The 18,188-nt window shown below is 40.1% G+C and overlaps 1 protein-coding gene across 3 annotated transcripts in view; it reads left to right on the top strand.

Annotated features, from left to right (window-relative positions):
* Lpp (LIM domain containing preferred translocation partner in lipoma) overlaps nucleotides 1-18,188 on the top strand; it is a 606,110-nt gene that overhangs the window by 479,194 nt on the left and 108,728 nt on the right. For all 3 annotated transcript variants that reach the window (XM_035444680.1, XM_035444681.1, XM_035444679.1), the window contains one exon: nucleotides 11,728-11,897. In XM_035444680.1, the coding sequence (XP_035300571.1) occupies nucleotides 11,728-11,897 (170 nt within the window). The remainder of the gene's footprint in view (nucleotides 1-11,727; nucleotides 11,898-18,188) is intronic.

The raw sequence follows: 18,188 nt of genomic DNA, 5'->3' as shown, positions 1-18,188 counted from the left end.
TAATAAGAATACTTAAATTGCATTGTTTAAACTTTTTAACTCAGGACATCTCTTATACAAACTTTTAGAGTTGGTAATTTCCTCCAAAATTATCCTAAGGAAGGTATAAACAGAATAGAAGAAGAGGCTTACCGCTCTCTCTCATGCTTTCTATCCTTGTTTCTTGACCAGATGGTAGGACCTCCCAGTCCTAGGGATTCATCATTTTACTAACATTGGAGAACCTCTAACTCTTCCTTGGTCACATACTAACTTACTGAAGCGAGACTTTGGCTCCTGGTCGCCAAATACTCACCTTTCTATGGATGATAGAGCCAAGCCTTGTCTTCTGATTCCCATCACATTGCTCTTGTAGCTGCTTTTCATGTTTCAATTTCCCACATGTCATGGATGGCATCTGAAGCTCTTAAAGTTTCTGTAATAAACATCATCTCTCTCCTCTGAGACACCATCTCTCCTAATCGTACCACCTGCGGCAAGCTAAATTATTCCTCGGTGTTTACACCTTTCGAATATTTATAGGCAGTCATCATGGCACTCCTTAGTCATCCTCCAGCCTCCTTGTGTTACATATATAGCGCTTTTAATCTTTCTACAAAGTCAGACTCTTCAGTCTCTTAATCATTTGTACCATTCTCTCTCTGGTGCCTATAAGAGAACAGTTTGAATATATTCCCAGATGGCAAAAAAATAACCCCAACATGTTGTAACTAGGGGGAGAATAACACACTGAGGAGATGAAAGGAACAATCTACAGGTTAATTAGTAGTATGGCCACAAATATGCGCACAGTTTGTTTCAGAAATAAAGCAAGCTGTATTTGTTGTAACTATCTCCACTTTGAACTCAGTAGAATGTTGACAATGCCAAGCTGTGTTGATGTTCCAAACAGTCACTAAAGACCTTCAACTTTGCACTCCCTGTGTATAACTCTTACCCAAGTTGAACTTCAAAAAATATCACATAGTGATACAAGAAACCATGACTAGTGTCTCAGTGTAGTTTTAAGCATTCACATAGTTTCTGAGATTTATGTAAGCTCAATAAGGGAGGACCTTTGATTTGGCTCTCCAGTTATTAGGCACAAGGGTATTAGTCATCTTGTAAAATTAGCTGTGTTTACTGAACATGATAGCCTAAATATGGGAACAATGCTAGCAGAGGAGGGATCGCTCAGAAGCACTTCACAAACATCAGCAGAACATGGCCATTTCCAGCTTTTCCTGTTTGTTTGTTTGTTTGTTTGTTTGTTTAGTTTCATAAGTTCCATACTGTTTGGAAAATGTGGAGTCTTGAAAGGCTATGCAAAAATTGCCACTGAGTGATTTTTCTCTGTACCTTGAGTCAGCCTTGATTTAATTCTGCTTATGTGCTTATCTTATAAAATGTATCTTGGAAGGAAAAGCTGAAGTAGGAAGAAGTCCTTAAAAAAATAAAACCTATTGATTCATATGTATTTATTTGTCAGTGATGGGGGTTCTTTAGAGGTAATTGCTTACTGTGAGGTGTACCATCATTTAGGCAAGTGGGCCAGGGCTTCCTAAGAAAGGTAGCTGGCTTGGGTATGGTAGTGCATGCCTTTAATCACAGTACAAAGGAAGCATAAGCCAGCAGATCCCTGTTAATCCCAGCGTTGTCTACATTATGAGTTCCAAGCCAGCTAGGACTACATAGTAAGGCCCTTCTAAAGAAAGAAAACAAAAACTGGCAACTTCTAGTTTGTTTCTCTGTTGCTGACCAAAACCAAGCCAACTTGGGGGAGGATATGCTTATTTGCCTTACAGGTTACAGTCCATCATTGAGAAAAGTCCAGCAAGGCGCTTGAAGCAAAACCATGGAGGAATGCTACTTACTGGCCTGCTGTGCTGCTGGTTTGCTCAGTTACCTTTCTTAGACAGCCAAGGTCCACCTGGCACTGCACAAGGGATGGCACTGCCCACCATGTGTTGGGCCCTCTAGTGTCAATCATTACTCAAGAAAATGCCCATGGAGGTAGTTCCTCAACGGGATTTCCTCTTCTCAGATATGTATGTGTAGGTTTGTGTCGCAGTGATAGAAACTATTACAGAAAGGTAGTTGGGGATGAGCCTGAAGCCAGTAAGTTGTGTTCTTCTCTAGTTTCTGCTTTAAGCTCCTGTCTTGAGTTTGTGCCCTGGCTTTCTTTGATGATGCACTGTGAACTCTAAGGTGAAGTAAGCCCCTTTCCTCCCCAAATTCCTCTTGGTCACATTGTGTACCACAGCAACAGAAAGCCGGACAGAGCGGATGTTATTAGCCCAGATCTATGACTCCTACAAATGTTCATTTTCCTAAGGTCTCACATGGATCCAAAAAGCATTCCTTCTGGCCCAACCAAGTCCTTCCTATAGAATTTCTATGCCTTTCTCCTGCAGGTCTCTGGTGTTCTTTCAGGTGGATCTGGCCAGTTCTTTCAGTTTCAGATCTTCTATAAAGCAGATGCTCATATACAGCTTCATATACAGCTCAGAAAATATGAGTACCAGCAGAGTTCATTAGAAGATTTTTCAACTTTTATATTTACAACCAAGTAATTCTGCCAGTCTGAAGGTGGCAAAGAAGGACAACTATTTTCTCTCACATACACAGCAGGATTGTGAAGGGACTTATTCTCTGAATGAAAGAGAGGGGGGAAGTAGAAACCTTCTCATGTTTTATTCAAATGTTAACAAAGAAATTGAGAAGTGAGTTTCCTTAAAATTGACACCATTTTTATCGCAAATGTTCCGGTGAGTGATAGCGCGTAAAGGCGAGCAGTAGCGGCAGGGGGAGCATTTTACAGGAGCTCAGCCCCGGTGGGAAGTATTACCTCCAAGTAATACACTAATCACTTTGGATCCTGCATATTTTCACATACTGTGTGCATACATATGGATATTAATAACTGTTCCCTAGACGTCACTTCAGCACTTGGAGAGCTCAGTGTTGCTAAGCAAAGCAAGTGCCGGAGATGGAATCAGATACAGATGGCAATTTAGCAAAGAGGATTTTACAGAGATGCCTGAATGGAAAGGCCTGGGGTCCCGAGACTCTATGCCCACGGGTCCCTGAGTTCAAACACGGTCATCTTAGGTCACCTCTGTGTGGCATTCTTTTACCCACTCCACTGAGAACACAAATGACATTTCTGGTGTTTCTGAGGCACTGACCTCAGTGTCTGTCTGCTCGCATCATCCCTACATCTCACTCAATGGTTTTTGCATAAGGATTCCTTACAGTGTGGAAGGAATTGGGAATTCCTTCCTAATGGAAGCCATATATATTTTATAAATAAATAATATGTTTCATCGCTGTATTTACAACAGTATATCTAATAGGAATTTATATTTTATAATGCACGTAATTGTGTGTGTGTGTGTGTGTGTGTGTGTGTGTGTTATATAGGAAGAAAAAGAGAGGGAGAGGGAGTAGACTCTGCTCCATACCAACTTCAGGTGATTGAGTTTGATAATCATCTATTATATAGGACTTCACTAGGTGAAGTAGCTTGCCTAAGGTTATAGGTCATATATGTGGTACATCTAGACGAAAACCCAATTTTTCTGCCCAAAAACTTACAATTACTCCTTGTACTTTATGTTCATTTAAAAGAAAGCACAAAATGGGACCCCTTCCATAAAGTGCATTTTTAATGACATTGTGTAAAATAGTGTGTCACACCAGGTGTGGCCAAATGGCCTGGAGCCTTGTGTTCCCATCTCAGATCTCCCCCCATCCTGCCACAGTAGAGCAGACAAGGCTGCAGCCTTCCAAACTGTTTCTGAGAAAAATGAAATGAATCGTGCTGGCTCAGATGGTGCAAGAGCTTAACTTGTTCTGGAATCATACTTGTAGAGTTAGCAGTGTCCCAGGCAATATTTCAAAGAAGTGTTTCATCATAGAGAGGGAGAAAATACGTGTGCTTGGGAAATTGCACCCGATAGTACAAAGGCACTAATACAGGATGTAGCATATCTGGGATAGAGTGTACACAGCATGAAAGAGCACCCAAGGGCCAAGATTTCAATCCTGGTTCTATCATTGATTGCTGTAAGTTCTTATTCAAGACACAAACTCTCTCTTAACCTTTGTTCTAGATTATTAATAAGAATGTTTGTAGTGATATATTGTTTATGACTTATTAAAGCTTGCCTGAAGATTCAGAAAACAAAGTCAACCACCTTTAATCCCAGCAGCCAGAAGCTAGGAGGTGGTGGCACACACCTTTAATCCTAGGACTTAGGATTAAGGGGTAGACAGAACTCTGTGAGCCAAGGACACCCAGATCTACACAAGAGTAAATCAGTCTAAAAGAGAACTATAGCTTACACCTTTAATCCCAGCATTAGGGAAGTATATAACACAGAAGTAAGGTCTCAGAGAGGCATTCATTCTCCAGCCAAGCCGGGGAGAGGTTACAACCGAGGCTTGGTGACAGCTCATGGAGACAAGATCAGCCCATTCAGCCTGAGCTAGAGGTAAGAAGCTAGTGGCCAGCTGTTTTGCTTTTCTGATATTCAGTTTGAAGTTTGAACCCCAATATCAGTCTCTGGGTCATTTATTTATTCGTGTTACAAAAGTTAGATAAGATAATCAATGCTCTACACATTCTGGGCCTATCTGAGTCCACTATGTAGCACACTCTGGGTATTTGTCCTCTAAATTGACAAGAAGACTAATTGACTTCCTGCAGAGATAGTACCAACTGAGAGTGTCACCTGCCACTGGTCCTGTCCTTGTATGTCAGGGTCATATTAACTGACTCATAGGTCACTGTTTGATCACTCACGGGTCGGCTTTGCTATATACTTCTCAACTCATTCATAGGGTTATTCCTGTGCTCACTGATTTGATCAAAGGGGAGATTGTCTTTTTTAAAATTCCACATGAATCAGAAATTCAAAGACTTTACTTAAAACTTGCATTTTCATCTTTTAATGATTTCAATTTGTATCTCCCTTGGAGCAGGTACTATAAGGCATAAATCTTTTAGTAGCCACATATTGTTATAGTCTGTTTTATGCTACTATGACATAATCACTGAGACTATATAATTGGTAAAGAACAGAGATTTCTTTCTAGATCTAGTGTTGGGGTTTCCCACATCAAGATACTGCCAAGGGTCTGTTGACCTGTCAAGGCCCTGGTGCCCTTCCAGGGTGGTACCTTATCAGTGTGTCATCACCCAGAGGCATGCTGCATGAGACTTCCTTAGAAAGTCCTTCCCAGATTCTGGAGGGAGATGCCCTTGTGACCTTAGCATCTCTTCCAGGCCCTACCTTTTAGTATTGATCACATTGGCTAAACCTGAGTTTTGGCAAGGACACAGTCAATAAATAATAAAATATGTCTACGATAAAAAAGGGTAATATAGAAAGCAACTTTGAAGGAAATCAACCAGTAAGCTTATTTGACAACGTGTGCTTGGGTGTGTGTGTGTGTGTGTGTGTGTGCGCGCGCGCGCGCGCGCGCGCGCGCGCGCACACACACACACACGCGCGCGCGCGCGCGCATACAGGCATGCTTCTTTGTGTGAAGTGGAATGTTAAAAGGACATTTGAGAAAACCTGATTCCCTTAACAAGATGAGTCCCGTTTCACGTCAATGTGTTTATGATAGGTCACATACACAGATTCCTCCTCGTCTGTAGTATATTATTTTGGTTGCACTGATTTTGAGAAGTGAGTTCAAATAGTCTTTTGTCCCACACTGAACACTTAGCTGGCTCCATTGGTCACTAAACTTTCTGGCATTTCAACTCATTGTTGCCATGAGGGTGACTCTTGGTATTATGCCTAAAGATTATTGAAAGTTCTGCCGCATCAATGTGTATGAAAGTTTCTGAAGGCTGCAAGGCACTATAATAATGTAAGGAACACTTGTTGATGTCCTGAGCATCTCATGCTACAAGGCGTTGACACACACTGCCTGCAAAGACACATCCCCATAGGTCACCTCAGTGTTTGGCTTGTCCTGGAATAACCAGAATAAACTAGAATATTTCTACCACAAAATCTGAAAATATTTGGCAGATTTAACCTTTGAATGGAACTAACAGTAATATAGATTTTAATGGTAGAAACCAGGGAATAAATTCAACCATACCTCAAAAATAAATGTTCTATTAGTGGTTGCTACTATACTTTTTACTGTCATGTTTTTTCTGTTAACAGATCAACCATGATGTTAATGCTAGAGAAGATGGCTTCCGAATTAAAAGTGGGACTACACAGTACCTATATGTAGAAATTAACGTGAGAAGGAACTTGCATTGGCCAAAAGTCAGGCTAATATTTTTTATTAAGTGTGTTCTGTGTTTCATGAAAATTCTATCAGGTGTTTAGGGATTTATATTTCCAAAGTTATTAGGTGGGTGGAATCTAAAGCTTGACCACCTAGACTTGGATTGAAATTTCAGTGCTGATCTCTCAGGCAATCTGTCTATACCACTTTTTCTTCAATATAATGATAGAGCTATACATCTGACAGAGGATTATTATCTAGAATATACAGGCGTCTCAAAAAGCTTAACAATAAGAAATCAAATGACACAACCAATAAATAGGCTAATGCAGTGAGCAGACAGTTCTCAAAAATTAAACAGAAATATGCAATTAATGTGGAAAATGCTCAACTTCACAAGTCATTATGGAAATTCAAATTAAATCTCCATTGAGATTCCATTTTGCCTCCATCACAATGGCAGTCATTAAGAAAACATGTAACCATGAGTGCTAGAGAAGATGCAAACAAGGAAATGCCATACAGTGCTACTGAAAATGTGACCTAGTTCAGCCATTTTGAAAATGAGGACCAAAATTTCTCAGATGAAAATAGGTCTAACATATGACCCAGCTCTCCCACTTGTGGGTACTTGCCTCAAAAACTGTGCACATCTCAGAGATGCCTAGATATTGATGGTTAGAGTAGTGCTATTCACTGTTTACCTCCAGGGCTGAAAAGCAGCATGTCGCATGCCTATTGGTGGATTTGGTAGCACTGTTCACAATAGTGAGTTTATGTTATGAACCTAGGTGTCTGTCAATAGAGGAAGAATAAATTTGGAGCTGGAGAGATGACTCTGGGATTAAGAGCAGTGACTGCTCTTTCAAATGACCCAGGTGTGATTTCCAACACCCACATGGTGACTCAAAACTGCCTGTAGTTCCTGTTCTAGAGGATTCACCCTCTTCTTGGTCTCCTCAGACATCAGGCACACCACATGGTGCACAGAATCCATGCAGACTAATCAACTGTATACATAAAAAATAAATGAATTAAAAAAACAAATAAGACTTGAACAATGACTATCAATAGAATTGCTAATGCAAAGGGGTAAAGAATCTCACTCTCACAGACCCCACCACCACACAAGGAACTGTAGGCTACTAATGAATGCTGATAGTGGGGGGACCAACCAGCATCTCCCAGGATTGGCCCCTGATTGGTTATCCAATGCAAAGTGGTCAGCCCTGAAACCTCATGCACACAAACAAAAATGGACACAAGATGATGTTTGAGAGTGGGCTGGGCATGGAAGGCACTGGCGTCAGGAAAGGAATGGGGAAATGGGGTAATTATAGTTTAATTAAGATGTAAAAATTAATTAATAAATTAATGTTTTTAAAAATGAAAAAGAAAACAGGCTATGGGGAGCAAGCTAGTAAGCAGCATTCCTCCATGGCCTGTGTTTTACAAAAAACAAAACAAACAAACAAAAAATAAAAACCAGAAGAACAAAGTAATGTCATTTTTAGGAAAATGGAAAATCAATACAACTGAAGATAATTTTATCAAGCTTTGGTCCTGGCCAAAGTCCTTATACACTTTCTAGAAAATGCCTTTTGTATGCAGTGATTATTAGGAAAGTATTGTTAAATAAAATTCTGTTTGCTGGTTATAAAGTAAACATGAACTCCAAGCATGGGAATAATTCTGAAAGTTCATAACCTGCACTTGTTTAACCTGTTCGTTTTCCAAGACTGTCACTCTCTACTACATCTTTCATATTATCCATTTGAAATTCAGTCTGACTGTCCAGGTTTAGCTCAGTTATTAAGACTCCCATAAGACCTTTCCCGTTTGTCATAGTAAGACACTCACGGGTTTCAAAATAATGAGGAAGCCCTTGTAGTGTCCCAGGAGAAGACCTGATTTACATAGTTAGTTTCATCAACATTAAGGAAGACACTCCACATGGGAAAGAGGAGCCTGCATGGGACCCAAAGCTGGCCACAGGCAGTAAGAATACATAACAGTCTTTTGGTATGTGTGTAGGCTCTCTGGTCCTCTGCCCTTGGTTCATTTGATTTGCTAAGCATTGCTTAGAAGCTCTGCGTGCTGGCCCTGTGTCAGAGCTCTTGCTTCCTGTTGCCTAGTCAACTGTGCTGCCTTCATGCCCTGATGCCTTGAAGCCTGTCAACATTCCTCTGGCCTTACCTATTTAAAGCACTGAAGATTTTGTCTAAAAGATAGGCATGAAGGTCATGTGTGCTTTTGCTGATGTATAGCGGAAGTCCCGCTAGAGGCAAGGATACCCTCTGCTTGAGTTCCTCGCCTTGCATTCTGAAAAGCCTCTCCAAGGAACAGTTTGTACATTTCTGTTCATGTAAAGGGGGAGCTTTTGGGCACCTTTTCTCTGTTGCTGGTTTGTAGAGCTATTTTTAACTTTTGTTCTTTGCTGTATTTTTTTCTGTGCCTGTGAATCGTAAGGTGCCAGACTGGCTGCCCTTGAGCCTGGTGTCCCTAATTTATCCCAAGAACAGGAAAAATACAGGGGGTAACAGAACTGGTCATGTCTGGGTCCAGCACATTAGCCTGACCTACTCTGGAAGAATATTCCCCAGACATAAAGAGGGAATTGTTTCTGGGAATGCAGGCCATCTGCTTTTGTGGCGAGCAGACAAAACCTTGTGCCATCACCAGGCAATACAGTGTTTTGCATCCAGTAAGCAACAGACATTCATCCTTTCTTTGGAAAAAAAAAAAAAAAAAAAAAAAAAAAAAAACCTGCAGTGTTTTTCTGCCTTCCACCTCTACCTGTCAACATTCCGTTCTCTAAGGTCAAATTCAATTGCCTATTTCCTCAGGAAATTCTTACAGAGCATTCTGGGATGTGATTTTCCCTTGCATATTTTAATATCACTTTTTCTTCCAGCGTGAAGCACATGTTGTCATGGCCTGTTGGACTTAGGACATTTCATAATCACTGTAGGAAGCACTAATGATGACTAGTCTACTTCTTTGTGTCACACAAAAGTAGACTGTAATACTGGACAAAGACCAGACCCTTGGAGTGTCTGCTAAGTAGATTGAAAACCAAAACTTTCTTTCTGGAGCAGGCTTTTCCTGTAAGCTGGTGATTAAAGTTGTTCCAGACCCAGGGTAGCTGTCCAGCTCTGCAGATACCTTATAGGCTCGGGCTCTTTTTTCTGTTTTTGAGCATTCACAGTCAAGACCCATACAGCTACTTCTGCTGCCCAGCCAGCCACCATAGCCATTACATGATCCCATCCTTATTTTGGCAAAGTATGTTTCTTAGATCCTATGTATATCTCAGCAACCTATTTGACTTATAGAAAGGGAAAAGTTAATATAGAAAAATAAGTGCATTGACTTATTTATATTATAAAATTATAATTCTCATGGAAAATCAGTGGGTTCTTAATAATTTCACATGGATTGATCTATTTGCCCCACCCTCAGTATGTTTCCTGCAATGAAATGTCATTTGTTGGCATGAAATTCTTTGAGGTATAGCATCAATTTTCAAACAGAACATACTTAGTTTTGTAGTAAACCAGTAAAGTTTGGAGAAGGAGTACTGTTGTTTTCAGCATAATCACAAAAGCGGTGCCAAATGAAAAATTAATTTTCTTACTATAAGTAGAAAAAGCACATGAGTTTAAGGAATCATTTCCAATTCGTTGTCTAATGCTAAAATATAAGTGTAAGGTAACTCTTGGATAGAAGCTTATTAAAAAACAACTACAAACCGTATTACAAATATCATAATTGTAATATAAAAGCTACAACACTGAAATTTCACAATTATATACCTGTAGCAGAGGCAGTCCATTTTTTTAAGACTTGACTCTTCTCAATGTTTGATTGATAATACTTCAAGTTTGTTTGTTTATTTTTTTTAAAGATGTGCTCTAATCCTGCAACAGAATACAAAGGAATACTTCCAGGACCAAATGCAACCAGAGAGAAATATATTTACCTCTTCTTACTGAAACATTTACCCCTCCCAGTTTTGAGTGTGAAGTGGCTGTCAGTCCAATGTGATGGGGTGCTGAAAGCCGCCTTCAGTGCAAAGTCACTCCGTAATGCTCCATAACACCAATTATGCACTGATGTTCATACAGAGCTCAGAACAGACAATGCAGCCGTGGAGCTGGAGTAGACACTACTCAAGCAAGGCTGCCTGGGCATGAAGTTAGTTAGACATTTTCTGAACTTTCCCAATCTTTAGAGTAAGAATATTAGTGTGTCCACATAGAGCGTCATGAATAGGAAATGAGTTGATACAATAGCTCCAAGAAAATGTCAGCCATGATTTTTGTGCAAAAGCCTGCAGGTGCTTGTCGATATTCCCAGTTGTCTATGGCTACCTAGTTGGGTCTTGTTTCTGCCTAGTAGACATTAACTTAAAGGAGCGGGGGTGACTGTGGCCCTCAAAATCCTAGGGTATTGAGATACAGAGCCTCACCCAAAGTAATCCCAACCTACCCCCTTCTTTATTTATTTCTGTCCCTTCTGGTTCTTTTGTTTGAACTTGTGGTCCTAGTGGATATTAAGCAAATTCTGTGTCACTGAACTATACCTAGTCCTAAAAATTTTATCCTAAATTATATTCTATAACCGTTTAAACACTAATTGTGTGCTTTAAAATATAACCTGATGGACATATGTGTGTGCCAGCTGTCTCAGTCAGTTTCAGAATGCTGTGGCTTTATAGAACACTGGGCAGACAATGAAATCTAGGGCCTCAAGGAACTCCCAACCCTATATTAAGTGGAACCATTAAGTGATGTTCAAACTAAGACCAAGAGATGACTCTGACTGAACTCTAGTATCTTAGATGAGACATGAGGGCATGAGATGAGACTTACTCCATGAGCCCCAGAAGCCATGAGCCCCTAGAATCATGGGGAGCAGTCAGCATGGGGCTGCATTGGTGACTCCACAGAAGAAACCCTAGCAGTCTCAGTGCTCTAGAGATAGAGGTAAGTACCTACCATGTGATCTGCCCATCACTGAGGGCCAGCTACAGAGGATTGACAACCAGGTCTTGAAAAATGGAATGAAGCGCACACAAACTGATGGGCAGACTCTCCAGGGACAAAGGCTTGCCAGAAAATGTTCTGTTTAGTAGATTGCCCTTTAATCCTCACCTTCCTGACTCCCACACCTGTATGTATGTGATTAGAGACAGTGCCAGACCTAGCATCAAGCATGAGTTTTCCTCCATCACTCTCTCAGGAGCCTTAGCTATCTGCTCAGTTGACTCAGATAGACTCCTGCTATGGACAGAGGAGACCATGGTAGGCTTACAAAATAGTGTAATATGGCACTGGAAACCATGGTGGGCTTGCTAGTTAACGTAGTAATGGCAATAGTGCTGTGTCTCTAGCTGTTACAGAATGAACCTGCTATCTCCCTAATCTTGACTTCTTTGGGAGGTTCTCGGAGTTCCTGTGTAACAAGCAACCCCTTATCTTCCAGGCCGCTGTGCTCGCTGTGGGGAAAACGTAGTTGGGGAAGGAACAGGATGCACCGCCATGGATCAGGTCTTCCATGTGAATTGCTTCACCTGCATCGTCTGTAACAACAAACTCCGAGGACAACCTTTCTATGCCGTGGAGAAGAAGGCGTACTGTGAGCCCTGCTACATTGTAAGTCTCCACACTGGGTCTTCATCGCTCTGTCTCTGACCAAATACCAGTCACTCCATATTAATGTCACCATCAGTTCTTTGAACTTCAAAAGATGTGTACATACATACGTAAATTGTTATACTAGTTGGTTTTATTTTTCTATATAGTTAGCATTGGATGAGGTCAGCAAATTGTGTTTGGAGAGGGCTGCCTTTCAATTAGAGGTCTGCCAGAAATGTTGTCTGGCCTGTGGTTTTCAGTGTATATGTAGAAACAATATGTTCTCTGTGATATATACAGAGGAAAGCTTCCTCATTAGCAGAGTGCTAACCCTCTTACTCAGTTGCATCCTGCATTTGAAGTCCCAGTACATTGGGGAAGACTTAGCAGGATGAATTTGTCAGTGGTCTTCCAGACTTCTGTACTAATTATCTCTGCTGAATCATTTTTACCTTTCCAATCCCCCAGGTTGTCTGTGATATAGAGAAACACTTTGTTATAAAGTACCTTGAGGTAGTAATGGTTTTCTGTTTTAAAAGAACAAAGTGATTTTTGAAGAGCATAGCTTAGTGACTGAAAATAAGTGACATTCTCTCAGCATTTTACATGGCTATTTAATCTGCTTACCTACCTTCTGATAGAGTAGGTTGAGGAATAAGAAAACTATTTCCCATCCAAAGTAAATTCCTTTGTTTTCTTTCTGGTTGTCATCTATCTTCAGAACATATTCGTGAAAAAAAAAAGTAGTACCTTTTTCAAACCTATGAAATAGTCATGGTTGTCTCCTCTGCCAGGGCATTCCAACAGCAAAGAAACCTTGGGAATAAGGTAGTGAAACTCAGAAACTTGCAACACTCTGGAATCAAAGTTATTGGCATTTCTGCCTCAGCTGGTGTCTTAATTAGGGTTATTATTGCTGTGGTGACACTAAAAACAACTTGGGGAGGAAAGGGTTTATTTCAGCTTTTACTTCCAGGTAACAATCCATCACTGAGAGGAGTCAGGGCAGGAACTCAAGCAGGGTAGGAACATAGAAGCAGAAGCTGCAGCAGAGGTCATGCTGCTTACTGCTTGCTCCATGTGACTCACTCAGCCTGCTTAAAAACCAGGACCACCAGGCCCAGGATCGCCCCACCCACAATGGACTGGGCCCTCCCCCATCAATCACTAAATAAGAAAATGCCCTACGGGCTTGCCTACAGCCCAGGCTTATGGAGATATTTTCTTAATTGAGGTCACCTCCTCTTCAGTGACTCTAGCTTGTATCAAGTTGACATAAAACTAGCCAGCACAGTTGGTAACATATCCTGGGAAATTGAGCTTATTGAAACACAAGGGTGTATAGCCCAGAGCTCAGTTTTCCACAACTGAGTTTTTTATATATTCATATAGTACTGCATTGTGTCTCTTAGGTTCCATTTTGTTTTCCTTCCAGGAGTATCATTGTAATGTCATCAGCTAATAGAACTGGCAGAAAAAGGGGGGGTGGGGAGAAAAGAAAAGAAACCATTTTAAGGTCCCTTGCCTAGCTGCTTTCTTTAGAAGTGAGACAAGAGATGGAGGAGAAAGGTGGCTTCTACTTACCATTGGACACAGAGCCAGGCCAGCATTAGTTACATGTCCCCCTGGTCCTGTGATTTGGGCAGTACTGACTGCATTTAGTTATTCAGACTGTAGATACCCTGTTGTTCTGGAAGCAGCAGCATCCACATAAGATAACATCTAGTCTGTAAAATTCATCTCTTAGGTTGTTCAGCTCAAGTACCACCCTTTGAAATCTTTGTTGAAAAGAGGAAGGCCTCTTATAAGTCTGACCTATTTTAAGTGGGCTGCACTTTCTAATGACTCGGGACACCATTGTGAAATTGTTTTTATTGCTGCAAGTTTTGGAAACCACATCAGCAAGCCCTGTAGAGTCATCTAGCACTCTTCTTACATGGAGCGGTTATTTTTTATAGCTCCTGTTTAGTCCCTTTTTGACTGTGTCTCTGACTGTTGCTATTGCAACAATGCTTTTGTGGAAAACTTCTTCAGCTGTTTATTTTTATGCTTTCTAAGCAACAGTCTTAACGTACAATCCTTTGAATCCATGTAACAGTATGCAGAGAATATGAGCTTGAATTGGATTCAGTCAAAGCTTGGGCAAGTTAACTTCATCTTTCTAAGCCTCGGTTTTCTCATCTATATATAATGGGAATCATGGCACTATTTTCCCATAAGACTCCTGAAGATGGAATGAGGCAATCTTTGTAAGCACCATTGGTCTACTCAGGAAAAGCTATTGAACAAACATTATATTTGAGCTTAATTATGATTAGATTTCGGGACCTGCTTGCCATTCCTGATGTGTTCAGTGAGACTCAGACTCACTTGGCTCTAGGAAGCTGTTTTGCTTCTTGGATATACCCATCTTCCTTTTCTTTCCCCCTTGATCTTTGCTTTCCTGGGTGAGTAACAAGGCTTCAGTTGCATGTTTTTATGTTTTCTGTAGTATGTCGACTCAGAATGCAGACTCTTGCAAGGATACAATATCTGAGATGATTTAGGATGCTGGAACTCTGCTCAGATTTGTTTTGCTGTGGTATTGTAGTATTTTGCTTGTTTTCTGTTTTTTAACTCAATATGAATATGTGTACAGTGTGCCTCTGTGGTGATCTTCACTTTTAGCCTCTAACCTGTTTAGGTTTACATTATGTTTATGAATTACATTTTAAAGCCAAATATATTTCCCAGTCTTTTGTCATTGCAATATGCTTAAAGAACACTGAGTGAAATATTTATATCATTCAAGTTACTTAGGATATTTTTTATAATTTAGATTATCAACTCAAATGTGATGTAATACTGAGGGCATTGGCTTTATCTTCCTACAGTCCTTGGTTTTGACCTAAACTTACGACCTAGGTCATAGAGCTGCAGTGCCTCAGTTTTGTAGTCACCACACCTATCACCTTGAAGTATTTCTTTAGAAAACTGTTTCTGGTGGACAAGACCATTACAAACAGTGAGTTCATATATTAAACCATATGCTATTTCCTCTTAGATAGATTTATTTAGATTCATTAGAGTCAATGTAACAAGTACACTACGTCCTAGTTATTTTAATTGATGCTTGTATTGTCAGCAGTAAAGTCAATAGATCTTGTAAATGATTAGTTTTGATAATTCTTATAGTTTGAATAAATAAACAGATTAAAATTAAGAACACTAAACGTTATAAGGAAATAAAATGATTTAAATAGAGTCTATCTATCTTAGTCCTAGCTCTCTGATTATATCATCGGGTATATCCATTTATCTTCCTATTACCAGAGTGCTCTTTTTTGTGAAGTTAGATATTAATTCCTTAATGTCCTAGATAAGAAATGAGCGAGTATGTTACTTTTTTGTATCATGAAACTATTGACTGTAAAAGGGATAGATCAGATGAGTGACCATATAATTGTAATATGACAGAGAAACTGTAGCACACAATGGGACATATCTTAGCTGTTGTTGCTATGGAAATGTTGAAAGTAATTGGCTTCATAGGAGGAACACAAGGGCACATGAAGAGATCGGTGCTTTGCTTACAGCCATTTGTGTCTTTAGGTATGAAGGACATCAACAAGGCCTCCTGCTTGTTTGACCTTCTGCTCTTCCTGAAACCAGCTTACTCCTGAGCATAAGTGTAACAAATGAACAGTTGCTTTCTTCTTAACATTGCACAGGAGTCTGGGCCTAGGGACAAATACAGCAGAAATTCTTAGCCAAAGTCTGTTTATGAAATGGTGATCCTGGATCCTCCACTGGCTCAAGGCTTTTGGGCAGGATGGCTGGAAAGGTGAGACAGGCATTTTTATTAGAGTTGAAATCCTAGTGGCCAGCAAGACCTCTGGAAGTAGCAAGCCAGTCCTTGGCTACCAACTTGAGACTAACTTGAAGGCACATTCATGACCTCCACATCAACAGCCTCTTGCTCTCTTATGCCACTAAATGCCTAAGTAAAGCCATGTAAATTTTCAGCTCCCTTCAGAGGTAGCTTTTGCACCTCTGTAGGAAAGCTTGTTTTTTTATGTACTCAAGTTCCTCTTAATGGAATGTTTTAAAAAGCAGTTAGAACCAAGGCCGTATGTGGGCGTTGGAAAAGGAACCAAAGAGTTGGGACGGAATCTGAAAAATGCACATGAACATCCCTCTTCCCTAATCGCCCACCTCTGCTCTCATCACCATGATGCATCTCCCTCTGCCTCCCTTCGTCTCTGACTGCACATACCACCTACACACTTAAACACATTCATTCCTGGTGTCTTATTGTCACCCCACTGGCACTATCCAATAATAAGAAAAATGGTTCAAGAATAAAAAATGTTTTTAAAACACTCTCCTGTGAAGTTTGACCACACACACCCTAGGTGTTATATCCCCCTTTCTGAGCTTCTATTATGGGGTGTCATGCCTGTTGGCGCTTTGAAAGCAAGGGAAGATTATTAGACCCTATTAGAAATGAGGTTTTTGATGTGGCTGAGGTAAAAGACAAAGTGAAGATGAGAAAGCGCTCTGACCTGGTTTTTATTTGCAAGGTCCATGCCACTACCCTGAAAACGAACATTCACCTTCCTGAAAACACAGGAGTCCGGCCAGCCATTGGCTACCCACTTTAAAGTCATGAAAGCCTTCTGTTCTCAAGATTTTAATTGATAACCACTGGCCCAAGTTGTGACATCCAGAATCACAGATCACAGGGAAAAAGCTATGATCCCCGGTCTTTCCTTGAGTGTTCACAAGTCTCTTTCCTCATAGTGCCTGGAATCTCAATATAAAAAATGCTTTTATGCTTAGAGTTAAATTTAGTCAGTGACAAATAGCATCTGCCCAACAGTATACTTTTGCTTTTTAGTATTTTTATTTTGTCTATTATCCTCAACTGAGCCTTGGAGATAGCTCTAGTTGTTTTACTGTCATTTCCAGTAGCAAGAAACTGGGGCTCAAAAGCTCATATAAACTCACAGAGACTGAAGCAGCATGCACAGGACATGCAAGGGACCACACCAAGTCCTCTGCACTGATAGTATGACTTCTAATTTAATGTTTTTATGGGATTCCTGAGTGTGGGAACCAGTGGGTCCCTGATTCCTGTGACTTCTTTGGGGTTCTTCTTCTGTTGTTATGTCTTGTACAACTTCAATGTGATAGTTTTATATTTTATTTTGTCATTTTTTTTAAAAAAAAAGAATGCATGAATGAATGAATGAATGAATGAATGAAAACCTAGCCACTAGGTTATCAACTGAACTGTCATTTATACTTACTCCAGGAGAGGGAAAGATCAGTGTTCTTCAATAGAGTGACAAGGATTATTGGGACCACTCCAGGGCAGCAGGCCTTATGTTCCAGAGTAGTTGACCAACCTGTAATGAATTCCAATTTTTTTTTTTTTTTGTGTGTGTGTGTGTATGCTCTTATTTAGTTAAAGATTGTTTTTGTTGTTGTTGTTTGGGGAGGTATTTTATTTTGTTTTCCTATTTTGGATTAGATTGTTATTGTATTGGGCAGTTTTGTTTGTTTTCTTGAGAAGGAACTTAAAAGTTTTAAAGCTGGTAAAAGAGAAACGGGAGAGGATCTGGAAGAACTTGGGGAAGGGGAAGAACAGGATCGAAGTATGTTTAAATTTAAAAATTGTTTTGAAAAACTAAAAATGTATTTAGAAAAGGAAAAGGCAAGGATTCTTTTTTCTCCAAAACAGGGGGTGGGGGTGGGGAGAGAAATAGGAAGAAAAAAGGAAAAAAGGAAAAAAACTGAGGGTCCAAAAGACCCGCTCTCTCAGTTCCAGGGGGGTAGAAATATGCCTTGGTTCCTATGTTGCAATCTTTCTCTCTGACATTTGTCACTGGAAATGTCAGTTGTTATTGCTGACATCCCTCTCCTTCTTCTGCTCTGTTGCCATTTCTAGGTGGTGTTAGTCTTGTTTTGTTTTGTTTTTGTTTAGATTTAATTCAAGCTGGATTTGAAAGACATATATACTTCATCTTATTTTTAGGAATTGTAAACAAATGTGGATATCAGAATTGTCTTTTTTAATGGTAGCCATTTTTTTTAAAAAAAAATACCCTTTTAATATGCTTATTAAGAAAAAATTAGAAAAAGAAAAATATCAAAGCCTTCCATGTAATGTCTGCTCTCTGCTGAAAGTGTGGTAAGTATGGAGCCAGGAAAACTACTTACTGGTTGATGAGTTCCAGGCCAGCCTGGCCTACAGAGTGAGTTCCAGGACAGCCAGGGCTACAGAATGAGTTTCAGGACAGCCAGGGCTATACAGAGAATACCTGA

Source organism: Cricetulus griseus, chromosome 4 (assembly GCF_003668045.3).
Source record: "Cricetulus griseus strain 17A/GY chromosome 4, alternate assembly CriGri-PICRH-1.0, whole genome shotgun sequence".
NCBI lineage: Eukaryota > Metazoa > Chordata > Mammalia > Rodentia > Cricetidae > Cricetulus > Cricetulus griseus.
This window is presented reverse-complemented; position numbering and strand designations above follow the sequence as displayed.